The 22,103-nt window shown below is 51.2% G+C and overlaps 1 protein-coding gene across 1 annotated transcript in view; it reads right to left on the bottom strand.

The window, feature by feature from the left end:
- The window catches only part of CDH23 (cadherin related 23), a 394,835-nt gene that overhangs the window by 344,914 nt on the left and 27,818 nt on the right, over positions 1-22,103 (bottom strand). Inside the window, 2 exon segments of the mRNA XM_033130003.1 lie at positions 5,444-5,521; positions 10,377-10,448. Of these exon segments, the coding sequence (XP_032985894.1) occupies positions 5,444-5,521; positions 10,377-10,443 (145 nt within the window). The 5' untranslated portion in view covers positions 10,444-10,448.

Here is a 22,103-nt window from a genome sequence, read left to right as displayed (position 1 = left end):
GGAGACAGACAAGCAACCGAGTTAATGGCACCCCAACTAGGACTAATAGCGAGGGAAGAGAGCAAAGGAAGCAGCACTTGAACTCTGCCTACAGCAACGGGGGGTAGGCGAGGGGCGGCATTGGACCTGACCTGACTGACCAACACGGGCTCATCTCGTTCCAGGCAGCAGGAACCGCACCTGCAAAGGCTGGGAGGTCAGAATCCGGCTTTCATGCTCAAGAAACTGCAAGACCACTGTGGCTGGAGTGGAGTCCACTCGGGGAGAGGGGAGAAGATGAGGTGGGAGACGTAGCAGGACCTGGACTACAGCTTTCATGCCATTTAAGAAGAATGCTGGCTTTTGTTCCAAGGGGGGTGGGAAGACCTGAGCAGACCTCATGTTAGGCTCTGCCCCAGGCTGAAAAGGAACAATCTCTCAGATGCTAGGGTGGGAAGAGGCTGCTGCAGGGAGACCACTGAGACCCTCGGGAAGCTGCTGACGTAACCCAAGCTTGGGCCCTGGGGGCAGGAGTGGAAGAGGCAGGAAGTGAGAAGAGTCTGCAAATATTCTGAAGATAGATTCAACAGGATATCCAGATAAACTGAATGTGAGGTGAGGGAGAGAGGGAAGAGTCAGGGATGACCCCAACCTTCTGACCTGACCAACTGGAAGGATGGAGTTGCAACTAACTGAGACGGGGGGAGGCGGCAGGTGTTTGGGGGGGAAGATCAGGTGTTCAGCTTTAGACACTGAGGTTGAGAGCACCTTAGACATCCAGGTAGAAATGCTGAGTAGGGACGTGGATACACGAGTCTGGAATCTCCTCTGCGAGGAGGGCTGGGTGGAAGGCCGACATCTCAGAGTCGTCAGTGTATCGACAGTATCCGAAGCCCTGAGACTGGAGGAGGTCACATGGGCGTGAGAACATATAGAAGAGACACAGGGGCTGGGCCGGGGCCCTTCCATGGCAAGAGGTCCAGGAGATGTGGAGGAACCAGCCAAGGAGACTGAGAAGGAAATGCCACAGAGGTGATACCCTGCAGGAGAAAAAGATCAACTGCTAAAAGGCCACAGGTATGAGAACGAACCACTGAATATAGCCACACAGGGGTCCTTGGTGATCTTGACAGGAGCAATATTGGTGGGGTGTCCGGAGTGAATTCCGGAGGTGACCTGGACACTGCACCCTTACAGCACCTGTCTTTCATCCTAAAGGTGCCACGTGAGCATTCACTGCTGTTAGCCAGGGCCAGGGTGTGGGCAATGCCAACCAGCCAGACCAGACATTGAGCCCTTGATCTGCCCTTGCTCTGCCCCACCCCTGCTAGGCTATGCCGCCAACCACGATGGTGCATGTCTGGAGCAAGATACTCAGAGACAAGCGGCTCTCCGCGCTAACAGACTGGGGGTGGGGCTGGGGCGCAGCTACTTAATGACTTCATTCTGCTGCTGTGTTCTCCAGGTGGGAGGGGGTCTCCAAAAAGAACAGCATGCAGAGGAAATTGGAACCTGAGATAGATGAGGAGATAGTAACGGAACATGCAGCCTCTGTAAAGGGTTTCAGGTGGCAGTGCTGTGCCCTCCAACTCCGCTCCTGGGCACGAGGCCACTGGCCCGCTGTCATGAATTGAGGCAAAAGCATAAAAAATGGAAAAGCTCCGAGGGTTTGGGGTGGATGAACGTCCCGTTCTTTAACCCAAGAGAGTACATTCACGAACCTACATCCCGATAGAGCCTGTAACCAAATTCTACCTCCTATTCTTAAAAGAAAATCTTAAAAAGGAAATAATTAAAACACTTAGGACACTGCCTTGAGGACTGAAGCAACACTGTTATAATAATACATACAATACATATATATTGTACATCATAGCGTCTGTTCTATTATTATTCTGTAAGGCTCCAGTGGTCAGTGGGTAGGAGGAGTGCCAGGGAGACCGACTTCCTATTAATATTAGGAAGCATTTTTCATTCCTAGAATTATCCCACAGCCCAGAAATGAGCTGCCTTGGAAGATGATGACTTCCCATAATTGGGTGTCCAAGCAGAAGGAGATAATCAGCCCCAGAAATGGACGCTGCGTCTGCCCACAGCACTGACGGCCTCCACCGGAGAGCTGACACTTTCTGACTGGCTTGGGCTATACGTCTAGCCACTGGTCCTGACCACCCCTCTGGCCCCAGGTCATCCTCGTGCTTGCCTGCCCTGCTGCAAGCCTGTGGCTGGCAGGACAGCCCATGCAGCCATCCCTGCTCCACACGCAGCCTCTCCTTTCAGTCACAACAAAACTGCCAGGTATGGACGTTTTGGAGTTAATGGTATCGTATGTAAATATCCCAACAATCCAGAGAGGGGCTACCCCACCCCCATTTTGCAGACTGGAACACTGAGATTCAGAGAGCACAGGGTTAGTGAGAGCCTAGACTCAAAGTCAAGTCTCTGGGCCTCCCCATTCCACATGGCAGGCAAAGGGCCAGACCCTTGGAAAAGCTGTCTCAACCCTCACCCTCACCCTGACCACTGCTTGTCAGAGGTCTGCACCCTCCCACATCCACATGAGCCTACATCCACCCTCTGAATGACCAAGGGCCATCCGTGTAGACGACAGCACTCAGTGGAGGTCTGCAGGGCTATCTCATCTGAGGGCCCCGAGAAATCTGGGGCCAGCAAGGCTGCCCAAGCCAAAGCCCACTGGGCCTATGTTTTCAATGTCCTCTCATTGGTGAGATGGGGAGGTAGAGGCCCAGAGAGGGGCAGTGCTGTGCTCAAGGTCACACAGCGAGGAACACAAACTGGGCTCATGACTTTCAGGCCAGAGCTGTGCTGCCCTCTTCCTGATGCAAAACAAAGGCAGGAGGCCAGGAGGGTGGTGGGCCAGTTCGGGACCTAGTACCTTCCCAGGTTGACGAGCAGCGCTGTCTTCCAGCTCACTGAGCCCTCTCTCACTCCTATAGTGCCCCGGAGCCAGGGATTAATCCCCACTGCACAGACGGGTGTCCCACCTGTGACTGCGAAGTTCAGCCTTAACACAGCTGAGTCCTTGGAGTTGTTCTAGAGGCGAATTGATGCTGGCATTTGCAAAAGACAATCAAGAGCCACAGCCAAAGGTCGCTAGAGCCAGGCCTGCTGGAGAGCCCACTGGGGGGCTTCCAGCCCAGGGCTTGTCACTATTAGCACTAGCCAAGCAATGTCTACTCCACGCCACCCCCAGCCCCTTCCCTGCACCACAGGCCTCTGAGCAGAGGACTGCATGTCCCAGATGGGGTGACGGAGCCGGCACCACTCACCTGAGAGGGGCCTTCACCTCTCCGGCTGGCAGCTCTGGTCAGTTAGGGGCTAGCCATACCCCTGCCTCAATGGCCCACCTCTCCCAACTACATTCCCCAAAGGATCTCCAGGAGGATGAAGGTAAAACAGACACGTGAGCACCATCCACAGGGAACAGTATGTGACGGGACGGGCAGGGCCTCTCAGGACTCTGCTCAAGGGCCATCCCCCCCAACACCTCTTCTGATGCTCCCGGCCTCTGCCCTGCCCCCCAAAGGGAGGACCCCTCCTCCTTCACTCCCCCACCGGGACTTCACCAGACATCCACCTCCGTCCCTGTTATCCACAACACTGATTTCTTTACTCCTCTGTTCCATTCCTCCGAGTCCACAGCACCCAGGCCTGGCCCAGAGCCGCCACCCCAACTGTCTGCTGAACTGAGGAGTGAACTGAGACAAGGTGACCAGCGTTGCTAGCATTCATTCGGTTACCCATACACGTTTGCTGGGTGCCTACCTGCTGGCTCTGGGCCAGGCCCATGCCAGCTCTGAGTATGGGGGCAGCCACAGATGAATCCAGGAGCCCACAAACATCCCCCAGTCCAACCCAGAGGGGAGGAAAGAGCTCAGCAGGGTCCCCAAGAAGCTTGCAGGCACCCTCTCCACCCCACCCCCCCAAGAAGGTGAGCTATTCTCTGAAAGAATGTTCCAGTGAGGCAGGGTACCTCTTTCCTAGATGGCCATTCAAACACCCAGATCCCGTAACCCCAATCCCCAAATCCACCCTCACAGTGCTGATCTGTGGGGGCTGCTAGTCAGAAAGGGTGTGGCCCAGAGCTGCCCCAACACAGTCCCTGGAAATAAAACACTACTAGGCCATGGGGACAATCCCCCCAGCAGTCAGAAACACACCTGCTGTGCCCAGCACCTACCTGCAAAAGAGGCTTCCACCAGGGAGGCTGGAAGGAAAGACCGCTTCAGGGGCTGCACACACACACCCCCCACAAAGAGCAGGACAGTCTGGGGCCTGCCTAAGGCTCCCCTCTTCAAGCAGAGGTTTACTTTGAAGAATTGTTCATCTAGCCTACCACTCATCTGCATCTGGTTTTACATAAAAGACTGTTTTAAATTACCTGTTAGATATCTTAATACCTCTCCCCTCTCCAAGCCACTCTGTTGCATTTCTTTTTTTTTTTCATTTGTGTAATTAAAGTATATTTGAGCACAAAATGCTTTCTCTGTCTAATCCTGCTTCATTTCTAAACACAGGTGAGTGACGCTCCAGAAAGCTGGGGCGTGCTGACCCGATACATGCCGCGTCTGGCACACAGCCCCGCCCTCGTACCCACCAGCAGCAGGCAGACCAGAGTGTACGAAGCCCCAGATCACAAGCACTTTCCCTAACATGACATAAGAATGAGAGGTCGGGGTCGGGGGGAGGTTGTTGGTGGCCGTGGGCAGGACCTTTCCAGGCACTGCTTGCTGTTTGCATGATGCTCACAGACACGGGTGCCTTCCCATGGGCACAGCTGCAAGACGGCTTCCTTCAATTCAACTCCCATTTTCTGAGAGGCTGCTGGGTCTCTCGAGCTGAGCTAAGGCCATAGGTCTATGCATGCAGCTCTCCAGCTACAGGTACAAGGGCCAGGCCCCCTGGGGAGGGGACTCATGAGGACAGACCTGGGTGATGAGGTGACAAGCGGGGCAGGGGGGCGACAGGTGACTACAGGATGCTCATGCTCACCTCCTAAACAGGTCATTGTTTTCTAGTGACAAAATCAGGCAAACTCAATGCAGAAATCTCCGTAATCGCAGAAAATTATAAAAGGTTACAACACAATCACTACAACAGCTTCCATCTTCAAATTTTCACAAGGAAGCGGAACAAACCACTTTGTAAAACAAAACTCGTGTAGACGTGAATGTCCAGCAACTTGGGCTCAATGTGATAACTCTTTGACACTTAGAACTCCCCTTCTGTTCGAGCCACCATGGGAAGTACTGAGTGCCCCGTCCTTGGAGGCAACCAAGCAGAGACCATATGAACACCCATCAGGGATGCCATGAAAGAGGTTCCAATAATGGGTGGAAGATGGTCTCAGTCTCTAAGATCCTCTTCGCTTGTGGCAAAAGAGCCCACCCCATGCCACCATGCCACCCAGCATGCCCGCCTACCGGCCCTTGTGCCAACTCACCCACAGGCGTGTCCTCACTGATCAGCAGGTACGTGTCAAAGAAGTGGTTGATGAAATAGGGCAGTCGGTTCACCTGGCCTGGAAGTCAGAGCACAAGAGCATCAGTCAAGTACCCGTACGCTGGCACAAGCAGGCATCATGCATTCTGCAAGGGGACAGAGTTGGGGTTGCAGTGGGCACTGAACCTGTGTCCAGGACCACGGCCACCTTCCTCAAGGCAAATGGGGAAAGATGCCAGTAGGCAGGCAGACCACTGTCAGGTCATATGGTCAGCAAGGCCATCAGCCACATGCAGCCACTGAGCCCTGGTCCATACTGAGACGTGCTAATGTGTAAAATACACACAGGATTTCAAAGACTCTGTATGAAAAGTGGGTGTAAACTACTTCATCTTTTATATGGATTATGTGTTGAAATGATAATATTGTGGATATAGTAGGTTAAGTAAAATATATTATTAAAATGAATTTCACCTGTGTCTTTCCTAATGCAGCTCCTAGAAATTTTAAATCATACACGGAGCTTGAATTTTATTTCTCCTGGGCAGCCTGGCTCAAGATGGAATGAGAGCGTGGCAAGGACCAGGGCTGTCTGCTTTGTTGACCGCTGCAACTCTGGTGCCCAGAAAAGGGCTTAGCACCTGGAAAGCCCTCAATAAATAATAGTAATAATAACAATAATAACAATAATAATAATAATAATAAAATAATAGCCATCTATGGAACCCTTCTCTGTACCAGCCACTTACACCACCTCCACTAATCCTCGTGGATGGCAAGTGCTGTCATATCCCCATTTTACTGTTGAGGACAACGAGGATATGTAGGAACTTGCAGCTAGTACGGGGCAGGCCCCAGGGGAACTCTGGGCAGGTGAGCCCCCATTCCGTGACACCTCAGAGTGAAGGCCGGGACGAGAAGGGGTCAGGGTGCTACCCACATGGACTGAGGAACTGCACCCGTACGAAGCGCCTCCCATTCCACAAGTCCCCCACCCGCAAACTTCCTGAGGCTGCTTTCACCTGTCCCAGGAGCCCACCTTTAGTGGTCTTCTGTAGTTTGGCATAAGAAGAAATATATTTGGTGTTTATGCCTGGCTCCTGGCACAGAGTCCCCAAGACTCTTACACTTTCTGGAGTGACGGGAGAATCTGTTGTTCCTCATCAGGACTCCCTTTTGACCACACCTGAGTTTATGCCAATGAGGTGACATAGGGAGGGGTTTCTAGATCGCCTCAGAATGGGGCTGGTCACAGGAAGTCCAGGTGAGCACACACATGTGCCTGCCGAGAGGGCGACGTACCTGGAGAGGGCATGGAAGGGGCACCTGCCTTAAGACCTACGCATACCTTGCCCTATGCATCTCTTCCACCTGGGGCTCCTAAGGTAATGTACGTAAGTAATGTAAGCTCCTAAGGTAATGTAAATGTAAGTAAGTGTTTCCCTGAGTTCTGTGAGTCGTTTAACTAAGTGAGCCTGAGGAAGTGTTGGGGGAACCCCCAATTTATTAACCATTAATTTATTAATTCCTATTCATCCTTCACAGCTCATCATAGATGTTCCTTCTCCTGGGAAGCCCTCTCTGACCACCTTGACTACACATATCCACCCCTGTGCACCCCTCCACCCTCTGCACAGCAGGAACTCACAGACACACACACACACACACACACACACACACACACACACACACACACACACGGCAGCCGCAGAAGGAGGCTGGTGGTCAAGCGCCACCCCCTTTGTTTGGAACCTACCTCCCTGTGCTTTCCCGTGCCTCGATTTACACATGGGTAAAAGAGCAATAATAATAGGACTTATATCGTGGCTGTCCTAAGGATTACATGAGATTACATACAGAGAGAACTTAGCACCCTGCCCAGATACACAGCAAGCATTTCATAAATAGTAGCTATGATTAATATTGGTATTGATAACAACGCTCCGTGCTCAGCCAGAGGGGAACGCCTTTTTTTCCTGCTGGGGGCTTTGGGCTGAGCGAAGAAGGCTCGGGGAGGCCAGAGAATTCAGCAGCGGGCTTGGAATGGTATGGGAGGAAAATCAGCAAGGAAAGAATCCCCTGCAGCAGCACTGTTACTTTTTAAATTTTCTTTTACAGGACCTGCCGATAATCAGCTGCTGAGAGCCCCACACGGGCAGCTGGGCAGGGCATCGGGGACATGCATCCTCTGCCACATACCGAGCAGGACCCACATTCTCGGAACAGGATTGCCACCCTCGGAGGCCCGGTGGACGGCCTTGGGCCACCAGTGTGGGACGGGGAGGGGGCCGAATGGAGGGGTTAGGGAGGGGGCATGCTGACAGGGTACTTCTTCTTTTAAAAACCACATTTACGGCATGAAGGCTGTGTCCTCCAGAGACAAAACCTCTGTCTCGGGAGCTTTGAAGCCTCTAGTGAAGGGGAATGTAAGTGGATGTACATGCTGATGGCAGGCGGGGAAGCCGGCCGCCCCACTTTAGGGGCCCCTCAGACCCAGTGCCTGGACTCAGGGTCACTCCGTGACCCAGCGGGATGCTCGGCGGCCGGCCTGACAAGGACAAGGCAAGGCCGGCCTGCTCAGGCTTTCACCTCTGCCTTCCCCACAGGCACACAGATGAAGAATAAGAAATGCCAGGGAGGGCACTGAGGCCAGCGGGGAGACGGGGGGGAAGTTTAGGCAATGAGATGACAAGCGAACAATGAGTTTCGAGATCTAGGGGACATCTGTCCCTGAGCCTGACCATCTCTGACGGCCAGGGGTAGGAGGCAATAGGGTGTGGCCTTGGGCAAAAGCTAGGGGTCAGTGGCAGGTGTCAACAGGGCACGGTGCAAAGATGGTGCCCTTTAGCCCCTAAGGTCCGCCACCTCTCCATCATGGCAAAGGAACAACACTGGCCATCTCAGACGGGGGCCAGGAAGAGGGTCTGTGCCTAGCAATGAGAAAGAGGGGGACCCTCACATACACATGTAAAGCCACAGGCCCACAGGCCGGCTGGATATGCCACAGAATTGCTAGGTGGCCTCAGGCAACTTACTTAACTCTCTCTTTTCTGTGCCCCATCTTGTTCCCTTTAGAGAAAGATACAGCAGGTAATCAAAGAGCTAACACTTACTCAGCACCTCATATGTGCCAGGCATTATTCTAAACGCTTGATATGAATGTTAACTCATCTGATCATTTTGACAATGAGAGAAGTCCTATTATCCTCCCTATTTGAGAGGGAAGGAATTTGAAGCACAGAGAAACAAAAATCCTTGCCCAAGGGGACCCCTTGGAGAAATGGAGGCAGGAACCCAGGAGTCCTGGCTGTCTGCTGCTCCCTCATGCCCACTTTGGATGCATCTGGAGAGCTCCAGGGGATACTGCCACCATTACTGAGGAAAGCAGGTGACGACTTAGCACCTGTTTTATTTTTAAATATGTATTTCTTTTCAGCTGGTGGTGGTGGAGGCGAAGGGCACGAGTGTCCAAGGTCACAGAATCCCTAAGGAGGCTGAAGAAAGTGTCCTGACACTGTCCAGCAAACCCGGAGGGTCAGAGTTGGTCTCAGGTGCTCCCCACGAAGGCCTCCCTTAATGGGGAGGGGGGTTCATCTTGACAAAAGCCCCTGTGAAAGATCAGAGACCTGGAGGGAGGCCCAGATGGGCCCTGCTTTGAACGATCTTGGGCCAGCTGCTTCCCTAGGCATCAGTTTCTCCTCTGTAAAGTGGGCCAATAGTTGAGAGAGGGTCTGACACGGCTTCTGGTTCTGGCCCTGAGCGTCGCTGTGACCGTGTCGTAACCCTGGGCTGCCTGGATGGGAGTGAGCTCCTTCTAGCGGGGGCATTCCAACAGAGATGCCACCAAATGTGGGGGCCAAGCAAGGGGACCTCCAGGGGACTCCCAGGCAGCAGGACGCCAGCTTCACTCCAACAAGCACTAGTCTGTGGCTTCCTCCAGAGGATCCCCAGTTCCCTGGAGTGGGAGGAGGAGGTGGCCCCCCTCAGGAATGTGTTTGCCTGTGTCACCAGGTACACCGTGCCCATGGCTCTTCCCCAAGGACACCCTGGCCCCGGGGGACCCTGTGCCAGCTGAGCCTACTGTCCTGGCCTTCCTTCAGCTCAGACCAGAGCTGCTTTGCTCCTGCTGTCCAGGAGAGACAAAGACCAGGTGTTTCCCGGCCTCCTCTGTCACCAGAGCTGGCACAGATGTGGCTATTGCAAGGGCCAGGCGAAGGAGGACTGGTCCGCCCTCAGTGAGGAAAGGCTCCCTGCGGCCACATCTTTGCTCAGGCTGTCCCTCCTGCAGGATTCCCTTCTTCCTGCTCCCTTTCTTTAAAACTCCCTGTCAGTCTTCAAAGCCCAGATTAAAAGTCTCCCTTCTAGCTGGGTGTCTCCTGTCCCCGCAGGCCCGATTAATCTTCCTTTTGACGGGCTTCTCCAGAGCTGCATGCATCCTTTATTACTACTCTTTGGCCTGCATCAGAATAAATCCTTGCTGTATCTTTCTCGCCTGCTAGACTCTTTACTCCTGGAGAATGAGTCATTTCTTCCACACCCCCAGAGGTAGGCACAGGAGACACACAATAGGTGCCCAAAAGACAACTGCAAACCTGACTAGAACTGTGACCAGTCCTGCATCCTGGAAAAAGGACAGTTCATGGTCACAGATGCCTCCTTCCCTCAGAGCTCAAGTATTTCTCAAGGCTCCTCAAACTCCCTCCCATGGCCCAGGCCCTGGGAATGGGTATTTTCAGCCCTGGGAGTGCTGCAGAAGCAACCGAGGCTCAGAGAGCGAAGGGGGTACCATCACACAGCAAGGTGGAGTCTCCAGAGTCCCAAAGCCACCCCCTCCCAACTCCTGCCCCTCCCCCCCCAGCGTAAGGGCCAGCAGGACCACACACCCTCCAGCCTCGCCCCCTGTGTTGGCTGTAGCAGGGAAGGACTGAACTTACCCCAGCATCCAGAGATCAGCACAAAAAGCCAGACCACGTGGCAGCTGGCGGTGACGTGGTGCCTCATGGTTCCTGGGGGCACAAAGAAGAAGAAGGTGAGAAGAAGCCTCCTACTGGTGGGCGGCCTGCTCTTCAAGGCCCTCCAGCTCCTCCCTACCCTTACAGCTCCAGGGAGAAGGGAGGAGACGGAATCAACTCAAATGGAGGGAGGAAGAGGGTGGGGGACGTGGGAAAGAAGAGAGGGTCTGTGTCACTGATTGTATCATCGTCCAATCCTAGACGAGGAGAAACACAGCGGCCGGAGGGTGAGTGGGCTGGGGGTGTGGGCAACATGCCTTCTTTGCCCTCATGGGGGCTGACTGCTCAGCCCATGGGCAAAGCTCAGGAGCAGGCACAAGCATGGTATCACAACATATTGTGGGCTCCCTGGGTGGAAGGCGGGGCTGCGGCCTCCACCCTCCAGGATGGTATCACCCATGAGTGACAGAGCCTGGTTAGTCTGGAGACAGGGTTAGGACATGGGTGTCGAGCAGGAAGACAGGAGACTAAGAGTCTACCCACCCCTGCCCCAACCTAAGTGCCAGACTAACATGGTTTTTCCTATTTTTTATATGCACCATATTATCCCAAAACATTATTAGCTATGAAAGGAGGCAGCGAGTCACAGTTTCCAAAAAGGCACAGAGAGGGGAGGTAACCTGTCCAGGGCCCCACAGCAAGTCAGTGGAAAGCTAGAGCTGGAACTTTGGGGGCTCAGAGCGAATCTCCAGAGAAATCTGGGGCACAGCTATTAGAGACTCAGCAGGGCAAGATCCCATGTCTAAGGGGAGCAGGGAGGGTGGGCTGCTCCCCCCCACCATGGCAGTGGCCTGCACGGCCCCATGACAGCAGGCCCACGGCTCCTTCTTACCCCTGCAGTGACTCAGGAGCAGGCCTCTCTGGAGACCAGCAGTGACACCAGGACGGGCCCCCACTCCTCAGCTTGGGTTCCCTGCCTCCCACTCAACTGTCAGCCGTATTCGTGCAGGGACAAGGCCCACATATCTCCGTGTCCCCACAGAGCCAAGCCAGGTGCCTGCACCGCATTTTGCAGTGCGCACATAGTGGGCGCCTTGCCTGGGTGGGATTACCCTCCCTGGTTCACAGGTAGAGCCACGGAACAATTTGCTCAGAGACCCCCAACTAATGAATGGGGGTTCAGTATCTGGACACAAGTTGAGAGGCCACCTCCCTCGACAGTAAATGATGAGGAAAAGCATGGGGAGGTGGAGGAACAGAAGGAAAGGATTTTTTGGAGATTCTGCCACATCTCTGCAAGACCTAGGGGCAAGGGATTCAGATCCCTCATTCCACACCTGGAGCAGTCTTTCTCTCTCAGCCCCGTGCCTCGAGTGGACAATGGAGGGACCCCACCAGGTGACCCCTGACCTACACAACACACAATAACGGCCATGGCACCCCGCCCTCTTGTTTTCCTTCTCATATTGTACTTAAAATGTCCTAATTACTACGAAACAGTCATGTGAGGAATAAAAGATTCTAAGCCGTTTAGGGAAAGGTAAATGCTCGCATCATCTCTTTGCATTCTTGCCCCCGCCCCTTTGAGTTGCCAAATGTCAACAGCCTATCACAGGGTGCAAACTGCCGTGTCCACAGGGGCCAGGCAGGGACTGTAAATGAGGGAGCCGGTGGGTGGGGACAGTGGCCATTCTGAAGCCATATGCTCCGTCCAAAAGTGGCAGCTGCTCTGTTTCAGGCAAGAGAGAATGTGGGCCCAGTGCGGCCAGAGCTTCTGATTTTTCTCAATGAAAAGCTGGAAATTTGGCTTTTTTTATGAATTCATTTTTTAAATGTTGACAAATAATTCCATTTTTGTGAAACAACCATGACCGGTCTGATGGCCAGAGCAGCAGGTTGGCCTGGCATGGTTCCTACCAGGGCTATCCCCTCACCCAGGCAAGTATGTTCACATTACATGTATGTATAGAGCAGCATGGCTGCTGTCTAGCTTTAGAATAATGGTGCCCTCTCTGCACAAGAACAACTTGCTTTTCTCATGTCATAATTTTTCACGGACAAGCCTCCAGGTCAGCATTGCTATATCTACCTCCTTCTTTTTAAGAGCCAAATAATAGTTCACAGTATGGATGCCATGTATTGGAGACAAACATCCCCTACTGTTGAGCTATTGGGTGTTTTTGCAGGTTCCGGTCACCACAGGCAATGCCACAGTGACATCTCCCTGCTTGTAATTATGTTGGGACTTTCGTGGCTCTTGAACTTGGTTCTCTATCAGTGGGATTACTGGGTCAATTCAGTACAACACAGAGCGTGTATGTAAACCTTCATTCAATATTGCCGTATTACCTTCTGGAAAGGTTATGGCAGTTCCCACTCTCTCCAGCAGGGTACAGGAGGGCCTGTGTGCCCACTTGGAAGGGATCCCTCTTTTAAATGGCTGCCAATCAGATGCATGAAAAATGGCTTAATTAGCATTTCCCTAACTACCAGTGAGGTTGAGCGTGATGCCTTTTTCTAAATGAGAAAACCACTTTCCATCTGTTATCTTGCGTTATCCTACCATATCCCGCAAAGCAGCTAGCCATCATTGCTAGCATTATCTCTGATTTACAAGTGGAGAAACCGAGGCACAGAGCAATTAAGCGATAATCTGACATCTCGTGGTGAGTGAGTGTCTTTAAAACAAAAAAACCTCCAGCCCTCTGCCTTTCCAAACCAGATGTTAGGAGAATTAAACAACATCTGCTAAGAACATCATCCACAAAGAGCTGAGTGGTGTGTACCTTTCTGCTGGGCATCACGGGAAGTTTGCAGCAGAAGGGAGGGAGGGAGGAAACACTCACTAGAAAATTCCCATGGGCCTGGGATTGTCCCAGGTATTACTTTTATTCAATCCTCCAAAATCTCTCTATGACTTATAGATATGATTGTCTCCATTTTACATTAGGAAATTAAGGCTCAGCGAGGTCATTCCAGATTTAGAATGAGTCCCACACTATTTCCAGCACACCATTTTGCTGTCCCCACTGCCCCGTTTCCTAATCTATACTTGGGGAAGGCACAGCCCCTCCCTCCAGTAGCACAACACACAATCACAACACAATTCACACAGGATGAACGTCTGCCAAGAAGTGAGCAGGTCCACACCACGCATACGTGCATACTGCAGCTTTTCCCACAGTGCTGGCTCAGGCTCTGACACCGCTGGGCACATGGGCCCCCAAACTCTCTCCTGAAATGTCTGTTCATCTCCTTTCCCCTTTATAGGCAATCACACTGCTTCGGTGCTCCCCCATCTGTCAGTTCAGGGCAGCCAAACACAGCCCTAACTTTGCTGGGCCACCTCCAGAGCACCCAGAAGCAGGGACAAGCTTCAGTCCGTGCAGACTCTGCATCCTCACCTCGGGGTGAGGTGGCACAGGCTGCAAAGGCTGAAGCAGAATCACCAGGCCAGAATGGGTACAGCCTGCTGCTGCATTTCCCGAGATCCCAGATCTTGTTCTTCCTCTGCCCATTTGGCTAAGGGAAGGAAAGCAAGGCCCAGAGAAAGCAGAGGCTAATGACAGTTACAAGAGGACCCTGGGCGCCCCCTTCCAGCCAGATCATTGCGATGGATGCTGCCTGTGGCTACGGGCCTTCCTTTGGCACTGGGGCTGCAGCAAGTGACAATGGGTCTCCCTGAAGAGCCTGGCGTCACTCTGCCCGGTACAACAGCTCCTGACTTCCTGCCCAGCTAGCTGCATGGCCTCCATCACCATGTGAGGCTGTGCCACCCTCAGGATAGGGCCTGAGCTCCCACTGACCCTCAGCTGTCCCCACGGGACCAGAAAACACAGACACATCCTCTTGTGCGGGGCTTCCTGCCTGGGTCTTGGACAAGTGACAGACACCTGCCCCAGACATATGAGCAGTCCCAGCTGCCCCCAAATCTTTCAGGGGCCTAGCTTAGAGCCCATTCTTGCAGGAAGCCTTCTGGAAATTTCCTGAACATACCCACTGCCAAGAAGACAGAGCCAGGCCCCCAAGGCCTCAGGCTGCCAATTCCTACCATCCGTCTGCATGCCAAGCTCTGTGAGGCACAGCGTGGATACAGGGTCATGAGAACGGCTGACAATGTGTGCTAGGCATCAAATACATGATACAGACTGTCACTGCTCAGGGCCATCAGAAGAGAAATCCGGGGCCTTCCAGAGGAGGTGAGATGGGAGCTGCACAGATTTCAAAAACTAACACTGCTCATGGTTACTGAGCACACTGTCATGTACAGTGTCCTACACGCTGACGCTCAGAGAGGCTAGATCATCTGCTCAAGCTCACACAGCTAGTAAGTAGTCAAGTCTGTATTTGAACCCCATTCTGATGGCGGTCCAAGGTCAACCTCCCAGCCTTACCCCTAACACTTGTTGAGCTCAGATACCTGCCCCAGGGCAAAGGTGATCCGAGCATCACTGAAGTGGGTATGTGAACAAATACTGGAGGAAGCAGGAGAGTGAGCCATGTGGATATCTGGGAGAAACGCCTTCCGAGAAGAGGGAACAACCCATGCAAAGGCCTAGGGGCAAGAGTGCGCTAGCTTGCTTGAGGACAGTGAGGGGGCTGGAATGGGTTACACGGTGGGGAGTTGCAGGAAATGACACCAGAGAGGCCGCGGGCCCACGATGGCTACCTGTAAACCACTGACGCGAGTGAACTGGGAGTCATGGCCTTCAGATAGCCAAGGGTGACATGAACGAGTCAAGTTTTAAAGGAGCTCTCTGGCTGCTTTGTTGATTAACTGTAGGGGGCAAGGGCAGAAGCAGGCAGACAGGTGCGGGGGCCACCGCGGCGATGTGAGCCAGAGATGACAGGGGTGGGGGTGGGGTGGGGTGGGCTGTCGTCGGGGACGCAGGTAGGGGTGTGAGGTCTGGCAGACACTCGGCATATTTCAAGGTAGAACTAAGAGAGTTTCCTATTGAAGAGGATGTGGCTGTGCTAGAAAGAACCAAGTCTGAGGATTTGGGCCCTGAAAGCACCTGAAAGAACGGAGTTGCCATTAACCAGGACGGGAGGTGGCTTTGGGAGGAACTCGCTGAGGGGTAAGATCAGAAGTTCTGCTGGGGACATGGTGACCTTGCCCTGGTTACTGACAACCAAGTACCCTCCACTGGAGTTCAGGCCTCAGGTGGGGCTGGAAATGTCAATGTGGGAGTCATTAGCACGTCGGGGTACCCAAAGCCACCAGAGGGTCAAGATTCCCAAGGCTCCCTCACCCCGAAGTGGAGGCAACTCAGCTGAGAATCAATCAATACTTGAAAACGGTACGAAGAGCCTGGAAATGTGTGCACCTCTGGGGCCCATCCATTCCCCTTCCAGAACGTTAGCTGTGGAAATCATCATGTCTGCGCATGGACACTAAGCCACCGACATGTGCCCTGCTGCATAATTTATGACAGTGGAACAGCCCAGACACCCCACAGGGGACTGGTTCACTTGTGGGACACCCCCAGGAAGCAAGCAGAGGCTCGTATATGGAGCTGCACGTGTGAAGGGCGGGTATGTCCACATACGGGACTGTTAGGTGAAACAGTGGTTTTATCTGAGTGGTGAGGCCATGGCTGATTTTGTCTTCTTCTTTTAAATACTTTCAGCATTTTCCAAGTTTTCTGTAATAAATACCCAATGTTTTTATAATCAGAGGCCTAGCGTATGTTCACCCTACCAAAACATTGCCAGCAACCTGTGAACAGACAGACCACTCTGATTAGAAAGTTCTTCCCTGTACTTCGCTGAGCCCTGAGGCCCACAGTCCCAGGTCTGAATATGGAGGAACTGGGAAGGTCCTCAGTGGTCCTCTGGCTAACTGCACCCCCTCGCTAACTGCCACTGAGACCTTTCTAGGGACTGGGAGCTCCCTCCCGCCCAGGCAGCGGGTCCCAGCTCTGCAGCCCTGCCGCTCTCCCCACACTGGGAAGAGGTCTGACTGTGCCCATCTCGGGAAGACTCTCCCGCGCTCTATCCCTGGGGGTCCACAGCAGCAGATAGGATAGAACCCGAGTCTTGGAGACAAAGCCCAGGTCGGAAGCTCAGCCCTGTACTGAGTACCCTCCTTTCCCAGGTGAGGACTAGCTGTTTAAAAGAACAATGTGCGCCCGAATGGTCATCCACACAACTGGGCTCTGTGAGCCTCTGCAAGACATATGCCCACAAGATGCCCACGGCCCAGCGAGGTACCCCAGCCCAACCTTGGAGCCCCCTTCTCCCCCCTGCCTGTCCCTACTCCTTTCCCCAGTCTGGAGAAAGCCAAGTTCCTTGCAAAGCTCCTCCTGATCTGGAGGAGTTTGACCAAATGCTTCTGGACCAAACCCAAGATGAGGCCCATTGCAGGCTGGTTTCCTGGACAGGGACTAGAAAACATGCTCCTTGCTGATTCCAGAGCCAAGTACACTCCCCTCTTCTGGGAAACCAGCCCATTTTGGGGCTGGACGCTCCTGGTCACTGTCCCCCACCTCTCCCCACAGCCCCATGAGGAAGTGCAGGGGCAGAGGGTACACTCCGCCTGGCAAGAGACACAGCCTTGGTCCCAGCAAGCAAGGGGACAGGAAGGAACAGAGCAAGGGGGGAGGGAAAGGGCAGGAGGGGACATCTGAGCAGCATTTGAGTTGCTCGGGAGTGAGAGATTTTCACAGCGAGGTGCCACGATTTAGTTTGAACTATTACAAATTCCCATAAAATCAGATGCACTCAACTTTGAATAGAAATACAAAAATACACTGCAGAAATCAAATACAATTTGGGGATTATTCACCACCACTACACACAGCGAGGTTTGTGCATGCAAGGAGGCACCTACAGACGACACTATTAGGGCTGCTAATGGCCAAGCCACTGTTAGCCACCAAGGGCTACGCTTCAAAGCCCACACTCTCTAGGCCCCTGGCTGGGCAGGTTGCTGTGATGGAAGGTCACTAAGAGGGACCCTACCTGCAAGGAGGAAAAAGACCACCTTGCCGCCATTCTGGTCTTACGACCTCCCCTGGATCCCTCCCTGTAGCTCCCATTGAGTGATGCCTGGGGGTGGGCAGGTAAGCCAGGCAGGGCTGGGAGGGACACAACCTGAGACCTCTGCATAGGGTGGTCCGGCAGCCTGGGCCTGGTATCTCGGAGTCCGTCCCCTTAACCTACAATGTTTTAAAAATATCATTCAGCAGGAGATGATATTTTATTTTACTCTGGGTTTTTCTTTTTTTTGGACGTAATACTCAGACATGGTAAATCACTGTACAAAAGGGTGTACAGCAGAAGTGAGTCTCCCTTCTACCCAAACCCCACTCCTCCTTTACAGAGGCAACCGTTGAGCTATCATTCCAGAAGTACTGTGTGTACATGTAAGGATATAGCATATAAGTCTCTCTTTAAAAAAAAATCAAATCAAATGGTATTCGTTCTATCCTAATCCTGGCTTTTTCACATGACAATACATCCTGAAGATTGTTCCGTTTCAGTACATACAGAACGGCCTCACTCTTTTCAGCAGACTGTTCTACTATACGGGGGGACCATAATTTCACCTGTCCTCTGCTGCTGGACATTTAGGTTGTTTTTAAATTTTCATTTTGACATATGGAGCCACAATGGATACCCCTGGTTCCTATGTCTACACACACGTATATTGAGAAGGAGGGAATGTGCATATTTTTATAGCTGATGACAAATTCCAAAGAGGGTGCACCAAGGAGCACGCCCTCCAACAGTGAAGAAAGGGCTGGTTTCCCCACACCTTTGCCAGCACTGGCCAGTCTTTTCTCGAGTTCCAGAAAAGGCAGCTAAGGCTCCTGATTCTCGACCCTCAGCCCCATCAAGGCATGGAGGAAGAATGGAATTAATCCAGGTCACTTTTCTCCTCCCCCTCACCCTCCCGGCTCACCAGCAGGAAATAGCCAATGGAACTTTGCCTAGCTCTGGAACACTGCTGAAATCTGCACCCTCCTCCTCACCGGGGCCTCCCTCTGTGCTTTGGCCAGCCTGTTCTCTACATCTGGAGCACCACCTGTCTCCATCTTGCATGTCCAACCCCGCCTTCAAGGCACAGCTCTCATGCCATTTCCTCCATGAAGCCATCCTGGATTCCCGCTGGAAATGGGATCCCAGTTCCCCTCAACCTCCCCAGATTTTTTGAAGGCGGCTATCCCAGCTGCGTGGGTTTGTTAAACATGGACATGTCCTCCGTTTCCCAGAAGACTCTCAGTTCCTTGGAAGTAAAGTCTACTTCATCCTTTATAGCCATTTGCTCACGTAACATCTCCTCTTGGATATGTGTCTAACGTTTACTGTATCTGATAGTAATCCAGTTTCTTCTCCAAATAGGTTCCCATCCTCTCCTTTCCCATTTCGGTAAATTCACCGCCACGGAATCATTATTTTGATTAATCCAGCTAACAATACATTTCATACAGTGAGCGGCACTTTCCTCCTGATTCCTTTGATCACCATATTTTAGGCACATGACGCCCTCCCAGCCTCAAAACTGCCAAGTTCATGTCCACGCCTTGGCCATCCTTGTAGTTGATCAAATGATTGTTCCCAATACTTCACTCTGCATAGTGAAGTATGATCACACATCTACACCATGCTGGGGTCTCATGGTGGGCAGAGTATGCTGTCCCACCCTTTACGTTGGGCTTGGCCATGGGACTTGCTCTGACGGATGGATGCTTAGGCCAACCCCCCCACTGGCAGATGAGTGACCCCTTGTGCAGAGGGCCTTGCCCCTGGAGCTCCTGCCTTGCCATCTGAAAAGAGCATGCACTCGGCAGAGTGAGCAGACTGAACCCACACGTGGCCCAGAATCAGGTCCGTCACCCCAGCCTTGATCGCTAACACTCCAGTTGACCCACAGACACATGAGTGAGAGTAAATGGTTACTGCAGCGGTTGGTTTTGCATCTTTACTGAGGCAATAAGTGATCCCAACACTGTGACACATATATAACCATATAAGAAAACATAGAAGGAAACCATGACATTAGATTTGACAATTTCTTGGATATAACACCGAAAACATAGGCAATAAAAAAAGATAGATAGGGGCGGCCGGTTAGCTCTGTTGGTTAGAGCGCGGTGCTCTTAACAACAAGGTTGCGGGTTTGATCCCCACAAGGGCCACTGGGAGCTGCACCCTCCACAACTAGATTAAAACAACTACTTGACTTGGAGCTGATGGATCCTGGAAAAACACACTTAAAAAATAAATAAATAAAAGTTTAAAAAAAAAAGACAGATAAATTGTACTTCATTAAAATGAAAAACATTTGTACATCAAAGGATATTATCAACAGAGTAAAAAGGCAACCCACAGAAAATATTTGCAAATCATGTATCTGATCAGGTATTAATAACTAAAGCATATGAAGAACTCCTAAAACTCACCATCAAAAAACCAAACAAACACCACACACACACACACACACACACACACACACACACAAAATATCTGATTCAAAAATGGGCAGAGTATTTGAATAGACATTTCTCCAAAGAAGACACACAAATGGCCGATAAGCACATCAAACAATGCTCAACATTATTAGCTATTAGAGAAAGGCAAATCAAAATCACAATGAGATACGACTTCACACTCATTAAGTTGGCTATTATGAAAAAACAAAACAAAACAGAAAACATACAACAAATGTTGGCAAGGATGTGGAAAAATTGGAACCCTGTGCCTTGCTGTTGGGAATATAAAATGGTACAGCCGCTGTGAAAAACAGTATGGTGATTCCTCAAAAAAAGTAAGCATAGAATTGCCATACGATCCAGCAATTCCAATTCTGGTATACACACAAAATAATCAAAAACAGAGACTTGAACTGATATTTGTACACCAATGTTTACAGCAGCATTATTCACAATATACAAAAGGTGGAAACAACCCAAATGTCCATCAATGGATAAACGGATAAACAACATATGGTTTACACCTAAAATAGAATATTATTTAGCCTCAAAGAATAAAATTCCGACACATGCTGCAACATGAATGAACCTTAAAAACATTATGCTAAGTGAAACAAGCCAGTCACAAAAGGACAAAAACTGCATGGTTCCGTTTATATGAAGTACCTAGAGTGTTCAAATGGTGGTCACCAGAGGCTGGGGGAGGGGGCTGGGGGAGGGGGCAATGGGAGTTAGTGTTTAATGGGGATAGAGTGTCAGTGTGGGAAGATGAAAAAGTTTTGGAGACGGATGGTGGTGATGGTTACACAACAACGTGAATGTACTCAATGCCACTGAACTGTAAACTTAAAAATGGTTAAAACGGTAAATTTTGTTAAGTCTATTTTACCGCAATAAAAATGATTCAAATGGTATATTTTATGTTTTGTAAATTTTGCTATATATATATATTATGTGTATATAATACATATACATATAATTTAAAATAATAAAATAAAAGGCCACCCTCATCTCATGTTACAACTACTCAAAAAAAAAAAATTAACAAGCCATATGTATGTAGAGCAGGGCACACAGGTAACAGCAGGGGCCGGCCAATCAGAAAGGGGCCAACAACTGAAAATCAGCCCCGTCACCACACATTTAGTTCCCTCAGGCACCATACTCTTGCCTCTATTTTGTCGTATCTCAGCTTAATCGTCCCCTCCTCAGGGAGGCCTTCCCTAATCACCCATCACTACAGGTGCTCATCCTTATTTATTTTATTTTATTTTATTGGGGACTATTGGGAAACAGTGTGTTTCTCCAGGGCCCATCAGCTCCAAGTCATTGTCCTTCAGTCTAGCTGTGGAGGGCGCAGCTCAGCTCCAAGTCCAGTTGCCGTTTTCAATCTTTAGTTGCAGGGGGCACAGCCCACCATCCCATGCGGGAATTGAACCAGCAACCTTGTTGTTGAGAGCTCGCGCTCTAACCAACTGAGCCATCCAGCCGCCCCTCCGGAAGCTCAGCAGCAGCTCATTGTCTTCAGTCTAGTTGTGGAGGGTGCAGCTCACTGGCCCATGTGGGAATCAAATCCACAACCCTGTTGTTCAGAGCTCACGCTTTAACCAACTGAGCCATCTGGCTGCCCCGTGTTCTCCATACACCCTGTTCTTGCCTTCCATACCGTTCAACACATTTTGTAGGTGCGCAGTAATCTTTTGGTTGGTTGTCTGCCTTCCCACACCATTAGTTTAAGTTACAGTGGGGTGGGGTGGGGACCCAGACCCTAGCCAGGTGCCGACCAAAGGGAGAGGTTCTGGAAGAGTGGGCTCCCTTTGATAACCTTCTGTGCACATCTCTCAAGCTTCCCCCCCCACCCCAATGTCTCCTCTAATGCAAGAACTAGAACATGACAACAGAAAGAGACCCTGAAAAGTCAAACAGTCAATCCTCCTGCTTTTGAATCAGACTAGTCCGTGTAGTAATTTATTTGTGAAAATCTCCTCTAGCATAAATGGTACAACTTTCTGGAGGCCATTGGCACATCAAAAGTATAGCCTTTTTGACTTAGGAATTCCACTGATAGGAATTTTCCCTAAGGAATCATCAGAATTATGACAGAAAGATTTGTTTTTAAGGATGTTCGCAGCAGCAGTTTATACCAGTAAAAACAGGCAACTCAATAATCAATGACAGAGGTTTACATGAGTAAATTATGGTGCATTCATACAACAGACTATGAGGCAACCACGGAAAGTCATATTTTTCAGATAACCTTTACTGACAAGGA

This window comes from Rhinolophus ferrumequinum, chromosome 16 (genome assembly GCF_004115265.2).
Source record: "Rhinolophus ferrumequinum isolate MPI-CBG mRhiFer1 chromosome 16, mRhiFer1_v1.p, whole genome shotgun sequence".
Classification (NCBI taxonomy): Eukaryota; Metazoa; Chordata; class Mammalia; order Chiroptera; family Rhinolophidae; genus Rhinolophus; species Rhinolophus ferrumequinum.
The sequence above is the reverse complement of the archived record's forward strand: the minus strand, read 5'-3'. Positions and strand labels throughout refer to the sequence as shown.